General features: G+C 45.1%; 1 protein-coding gene across 4 annotated transcripts in view; it reads right to left on the bottom strand.

The window, feature by feature from the left end:
* Window positions 1–3,694: 3,694 nt before the first annotated feature.
* LOC124017048 (nuclear receptor subfamily 4 group A member 3-like) overlaps window positions 3,695–7,500 on the bottom strand; it is a 38,581-nt gene continuing 34,775 nt past the window's right edge. For all 4 annotated transcript variants that reach the window (XM_046332411.1, XM_046332412.1, XM_046332410.1 and 1 more), the window contains one exon: window positions 3,695–5,587. In XM_046332411.1, coding sequence (XP_046188367.1) covers window positions 5,322–5,587 — 266 coding nt within the window. In that variant the 3' untranslated portion in view covers window positions 3,695–5,321. The remainder of the gene's footprint in view (window positions 5,588–7,500) is intronic.

Genomic DNA, 7,500 nt, shown 5'->3' on the forward strand with positions numbered 1-7,500 from the left:
CACCAAGCCTGCAGGGGGGCTCCCCTGGTGTGTGTCTAGTCCCACAGGGAGACTCCCACAGCAGAAAGGTAAAGCCACAGCAGACTGAGGGGGAGGAGCTGAGCAGACAGTGAAAGTCTGGACACCCACATCACACCACAACATTGTGTTGTTTCAGATGTGTGTCTCCCATAAAACTTCAATTAAACGCAGAGTCTCAAATAGTTGCCATCCCTTTTAATAGCCGGGCATCGGCACACATTTCAGCAAATAACACCTGTTTCAAATAGATGCCGTGTCTAAGATTGCTCCAAGAAGATAAAGAAGAGCCATTGATGAGACAGCAGTGTGGTTTGACATGGTCGGCTCAACTACGGTGGATACAAGAGGTGCAACGAGTGAGACAATGGTGCTGAAACGTGAAATCGGGGGTGTATGATGGGCAGCCTAGTCTTTGCATGTCTGATCTGCGGTGGATTTGTTATTACAATGTTTATACTGGTCATACTGGTCACAATAACTAGTATGGTAGTCTTTTCAACATTTGTTTGAGTAAGAGCTGTGTGCAAATCCGCCCCTTTTTTTAAATGTTCACCTAAAATGACATACCCAAATCTAACTGCCTGTAGCTCAGGACCTGAAACAAGGATATGCATATTCTTGAAACCATTTGAAAGGAAACACTTTGAAGTTTGTGAAAATGTGAAATGAATGTAGGAGAATATAACACATTAGATCTGATAAAAGATAATACAAAGAAGAGAAGCATGTATTTTAGTATTTTTTTGTACCATCATCTTTGAAATGCAAGAGAAAGACCATAATGTATTATTCCAGTCCAGGCACAATTTACATTTTGGCCAGTAAATGGCATCAGTGTATGTGCAAAGTTTTAGACTGATCCAATGAACCATTGCATTTCTGTTCAAAATTTTGCATCAAGGCTGCCCAAATGTGCCTAATTGGTTTATGAATAACTTTTCAAGTTCATAACTGTGCACTCTCATCAAACAATAGCATGCTATTCTTTTCACTGTAATAGCTACTGTAAATTGGACAGTGCAAAATGTAAGCTTTATGCCAATATCAGATATGTCTATGTCCTGGGAAATGTTCTTCTTACTTACAACCTCATGCTAATCGCATTAGCCTACGTTAGCTCAACAGTCCCACAGGGGACCCACCAATCCTGTTGAGGTTAGGTCTGGCTCAAACAGAAGCCTGTCTCTAATAAGCACCAGTTGTTTTCAGTGATTGAAGCAAATAAACGCCCAGGCTATAAATGTATGTTTTACAGTATATGACCGAATGTGTTTACATGCATGCTTGTGTGTGTGTGCGTGTGTGCGTGCGTGTGTGTGGTGGAAGGACGCAGGTGCCATCCGTCTTAGTGTAATCCAGGAAGTGTGTCTCAGCAGGAGAGGAAGTGCTTCAGCGGGGAGTCCCTCCCACTCATGAATATTACATTACCCCCCATAATATACTCACCTGACTTGACCAGTTTTAAGTACTGGCAGGCAACAACACAAAGAAATATCTAAAACACTAAAAGGACCAAGTCACTCTTCATAGAATGACTTTAAAATGCCTTTATTTTAGTTATGGCATGTTCAGTAAAACAAAAAGTGTAAAACTCTGAAGCGTTTCAGCGTCCTAGTTTTAAACGGTTTGGTCAATTGAACCATAACTAAAATAAAGGCATTTTAAAGTCATTCTATGAAGAGTGACTTGGTCCTTTTAGTGTTAATGACCATTTTAGCCCTTTACCAAAGAGCACCTTCTACCTACATTCTACTGTGGTATTGCAGCAGGACTTCCTCCCTTCATTTGCTATAAACAAATAACACTTTTATATTTATTTATATATAATATTCACAATGTTGTACTGTTTTGTTGTTGGTTTGATGGCTGCTGCGTTCACACACAACCTTTTTAAGCGTTTGCAATAACTGTTTTCAGGATCCCCTTTAAAAAAAACGATAATACATCTCAAAGGACTATTCTGCCTCCATCTCTGATAATAAATAAATGCAAACAGTGGGATACCACCTGCTTAGAGTATATGTGTGTGTGTGTGTGTGTGTGTGTGTGTGTGTGTGTGTGTGTGTGTGTGTGTGTGTGTGTGTGTGTGTGTGTGTGTGTGTGTGTGTGTGTGTGTGTGTGTGTGTGTGTGTGTGTGTGTGTGTGTGTGTGTGTGTGTGTGTGTGTGTGTGTGTGTGTGTGTGTGTGTGTGAGAGAGTGAGAGAGTGAGTGAGTTGTGTGTGTGTGTGTTCTAATGGGAGCTCTAATTAAGACTCTGGGGGTATCTGCTATCTGTCAGCACTGATCGATCGGCTGGCAGAGACTGACAGCTCCTTCTATGTGTGTGTGTGTGTCTGTGTGTCCGTGTGTGTGTGTCCTTGTCTTTCACTTCTGTCGTTGAGCTCTCTGCTCTCTGTGTGTGTTGGTGTTATGTCACTCATCACTCAACACTGTCACTACCTGTGTCAGAGGAGAATTAACACACCTGACAGCTTACTGGACACAGGGACATCATTCTCTTTGACAGAGAGACAAGATGTTAGAGTGTTCTGAACACACACACAGACCACGTGGTCAGGCATGGGCGATGTTCTAAACAGTTTAACACCTGGATTAATGTTTGTGTGTGTGTGTGTGTGTGTGTGTGTGTGTGTGTGTGTGTGTGTGTGTGTGTGTGTGTGTGTGTGTGTGTGTGTGTGTGTGTGTGTGTGTGTGTGTGTGTGTGTGTGTGTGTGTGTGTGTGTGTGTGTGTGAGTTAGTGTGTGTGTTGAGTGATGGCATCAGTGTGTCAGCGACAGTATGACAGGGGTGTGTGTGTGTGTGTGTGTGTGTGTGTGTGTGTGTGTGTGTGTGTGTGTGTGTGTGTGTGTGTGTGTGTGTGTGTGTGTGTGTGTGTGTGTGTGTGTGTGTGTGTGTGTGTGTGTGTGTGTGTGTGTGTGTGTGTGAGTTAGTGTGTGTGTTGAGTGATGGCATCAGTGTGTCAGCGACAGTATGACAGGGGTGTGTGTGTGTGTGCATGTGCGCGAGTGATGGCAGTGACAGTATAGACGGTGTGCTGTGAAATGTCACCATGGCGATCGATCATGTTTAGCGAGGGTGGAGGCTGATCTGGTCGTCACGCTTACATGAACCCTCCATCCTCCTCTATCCCTCCTCCTCTACTCCCCATCCCTCCATTTCCCTACTAATTTTCCTCTCCTCCGTGTGAGAGCCCGAAGGGTCCCTAGGGAGAGGAGATCCCTCTTACCTGTCAAGAGGAACCAACCGTCACCACAAACACGATCAGACACACACACGCTCGCTCAGACACTCGGACACAACTACACACACTCAGACACACACACACGAACTCAAAGACACACACACACACATGAGTTCAGACACACACACACACTTCATTCCACATATCACACTTATTTAGTGATTTTTATTTCATTTATTTAGAAATGTGTGCAGGATCAATTCCTTGCAGTGAATCCTCTGGTTTCCCTCATTGTCCTGATATAACATTAATTCATGGTACTGTGAGTGATGATGATGATGATGATGATGATGATGATGATGATGATGATGATAGAATGAGCAGACTCAGTCAGTCAGAATAACCAGTCAGTCAGAATAACCAGTCAGTCAGAATAACCAGGTCTACTTCATGATGTCAAAGTGATGAACAAAAACTCCAGTCAGAGGGAAATAGAAAACAACTTTTTTTACTTCTTTTAATTTCTCTTCTTCAAAAAAACAATGCACAACTTGTACCACAATATTTGAAAAAGCTAAAAACACTTCAAAATATTAGTTTTGTATATATATATATTTATATATCTATAGAATTGTATTTTTTCCTTCTTTCAAAACGGATGCCTGTGAGTGAGTCTGTGATGTGTAATGGTGGATGGCCGGGTGGAGGGGGGGAGGGGGGGGGGGACCACACACACACACACACACACACACACACACACACACACACACACACACACACACACACACACACACACACACACACACACACACACACACACACACACACACACACAGGCACAGTCTGTCACACAAACCAGGCCAGGCTGTCATAACAGCTTCATAAGAGCTTATAACAGCTTATAACACACCATGCATATGCTCCTGTACTCCTACACAGAAACACATAGACAGTAACACTGTCCTCCAATCTCTCACAGCCTCCATATTACAAACATATAAAAAGAGCATGACTGCGGAATGTTTCAACCTCTCGCAGGCCCCTTACAGTCATCCATGGAGCACCCTTCTACTCCCAGCCCCCCTTTCCTCCTCTCCTGTTCTCCTCCTCTCTGCCTCTTCGCTCCCTCTCTCGGGGAGCAGGGTGGGTGTGTGTCTGTGCTTGTCACCCTCTGAGGGTGTAAGTGCTGCTTGCGTTCTTTCCTCCAATAATCCTAAGAGTTCATTCTTAAATCTACTACAGCCAGTTCAAGTCTGAGAGACTGAGTCATCAATGGTTAGTTCTCAGTACCTCCTCACCAATCTCTCTTTCTCCCGGAGCTACTGACAGACTGGCAGTACATGGCCAGTCTTAGTATTAGAATAATTTAGAGTTTGAAATGAAACCTTTCCATCTCTAGCTGTTGTGTAAAAAAAAAAGATAGCACTAAAGAAATTGCACTTGGACAACAGAGCCAAACAGCAGTCACTTCACTGTGTGTGTTGGGTGTTTTATATAGTTTTAATGCCTTCTGTTGTGTGACTAAGCTCACACACACACAGACAGATTGCTGGGTCACTCACGCTGTACGTCGTCTTGACTGACGATACCTTTTTTTATTTAAATGTCTCCTTCCTCCAATTTCGCAGGGGGAACACAAAACAAACACAGCTTCTGTTTCCCTGGGACATCATCAGAGTGTCACACAGCTACCCACACAGACTGCCTTCCCCTGCCCCTAGGACAGACTGCTATGAACTTCAGACTGAACCGAACCAGACTGAACCAGTCCAGAACAAAGACATGGGTCTTATTTTCCTCCTTCAGGCATAACCAGACTAAAACAGGACAGAGAAATGTCCCTTTCATTTTTTTGTTATCCTTTCAAATCCTCCCATCACACGAGAAAAACGGTCCAGATAGAAAGTGGTAAGCATATGAATAATTGTCTTTATGGCGTGAAAAGCATTTTTTGATTGGTTGTCCTTAATGAGTGAAAAGCAATTTGATTGGCTGTCTCTCAGCGTAGCTCAGCGAGTCTCGCTCCTCTGAGTGTGGCTGCGTGGTGCTCTAGGTGGGGGGGGGGAGGTCTTAAACAGGATGTGACATGTATGTGTGGGCATAATCAACCCAGGCAGCATCAGTAGGGCAGAGTGTCTAGGAACCTGTCAATCAGAGGTGGGGGTGGGACTAGGTCCTCCAGCTTCAGGTAGAAGATCCTCTGCAGACCCTGGGTCCTCTGGGAGCGGAGCTCCGCCCTAACACCCAGCACACGACTTAGAGGGGGCGTGGCCTTGGAGGAGGAGGAGGAGGAGGGGCCAAAGCCCAGGTGGTCTCTAAGGCAACAGACCACCTTGTTCTGCAGCTCCTCAACGCGCTTACTGTCCTTCAGTCCTGGGACCTGCTCTGTGGAGACAGAGGGAAAGACGGGTTACACACTAAACAGATACACAAAGAGAGATACAGGACACACATGCACACAGTGCTCCTCCACTTGCTCAGAGTGCTACCAGCTCAAAGCACAAACTCCATCTTGTTTTCCATTCAATTCCATCTCATTAGTTCCTGTGGATCTTGTTGTTATTATGTTACCGCAGTCTTAAACCTTAAACAGGCTCTAAACCTCCGAGACATACACACCCTGTCTGTGTCTCTCACTGCAGATCAATACACACACTAACCTAACATACCCCCCACCCGAGTCCTGTGACGATTTACATATAAACACACACACACACTCTCACATAAACGCACTCGCCTGCTCTAAGAGGTTGACATCAACACAAGTAGCCAGTGCTCAACAATTAGCAGATTATTCGCTCCTGTGAGCAGCCAAATGAGATTAGACACACACACATTCACTGCCCTTAGCAACCCGACCAGCCTTAATGTGACACTAACTCATTCTGTAGAGAACAGGGTGTCCAGACAGTCACACACACACGTAGTTGGTGTCAGAAAGAGTGTGTGTACTGTGTGAGTGTGTGTGTAGAATGCTCGCCTCAGTGTGAGACGTCTACTGACTGTGTTGTTGGACTCTTTTGTGCGCTGTGTGTTTGGTGCTGCAGTCACTGCCGAGGTCCTTTTCACCTCTCACTGAGAGAGACAGCTCTCAGACCTCATGCTCTCTGCCTCACCTCTATACCCTCTCATTCTTCTCTGAATCCATTCTTTCTCTCTCTAACTGAGTTCCTGGGGAGGGAGGGAGGGATCGATGGCTGTCTTTCTGTAGAGGCCACTCTGCCGCGGTCGATGGTTCTAGCAGCTCTACAGTAGCAGTGTCCTGTGTGCTGTGTGGAGGTGGCAGAGTGCCACTGAGAGCCGTGTGGACACCATTCCAGAGCTGAGCTCCACGGTGACCCGGTCGATCTGGCACAGAGTTAAGTGCTCCCCCAGAGAGGAGAGGGTAGGGGACAGGGATGGGACTGTGTGTGGGGGAAAGGGGTGTAGTAGAATTTGAAATCTCAGAGTATTTAAAAGAAATTTAACCAGGCAAGTCAGTTAAGAACAAATTTTTATTTACAATGACGGCCTAGGAACAGTGGGTTAACTGCCTGTTCAGGGGCAGAACGACAGATTTGTACCTTGTCAGCTCGAGGGTTTGATTTAACAACCTTTCGGTTACTAGTCCAACGCTCTAACCACTAGGCTACCTGCCACCCCAGGCTACCTGCTAAGTAACATGTTAGGCAAAAAATAGTTCAACGAGGGTAAATAAAAGAGTGAGGTAAAAGGTTTCTCTTTGTTGAATGACCCTCTGCTCTCCCCTGTCTGCTCTCAGCTCTTTACTCACTGTCTGTTGAATTGTGTGGGGGGTGGAGTCAGATAGTGTATTCTGTTCTGTGTGCAAGAGGCATTCAGCAGAACACACACACACACGAAGGAATCAGTGATGCTCCTACGTGGTTCACACTCATGCTCTGATTAAGGGACCAGGTGTCAGACAGGTGCAGCAGGTGCTGCCGGAGATCAGGTGTACCTTCCGGACCGAGGTGTGTTTAAGTGTGTGTGTGCTAATGTGTGTGTTAGGGTATTAGGGAGTGTGTGTGTGTTAGGGTGTTTGTGTGTGTGTGTGTACTTGTTTTCTTACATTATCGGGACCCCAATGTCCTAACATTTCACCTGAATGTCCTGAGAAGGTAGGAAAACAATAACTTTTTTGAAAAGTCAGGAATTTTCAGGTCCTGGATTTATCCAAATGCTATTTTAAGCTTATGGGTTAGGTTTACGGTTTTGGGGTTAAGGTTAGGGTTAGGTTAAGGTTAAGGTTAAGGTTAGGTTAAGGGTTAGGGTAAGGGTTAGGTTAAGGGTTAGGTTAA

This window comes from Oncorhynchus gorbuscha, unplaced genomic scaffold (genome assembly GCF_021184085.1).
Source record: "Oncorhynchus gorbuscha isolate QuinsamMale2020 ecotype Even-year unplaced genomic scaffold, OgorEven_v1.0 Un_scaffold_141:::fragment_3, whole genome shotgun sequence".
In the NCBI taxonomy this organism is placed as follows: Eukaryota; Metazoa; Chordata; class Actinopteri; order Salmoniformes; family Salmonidae; genus Oncorhynchus; species Oncorhynchus gorbuscha.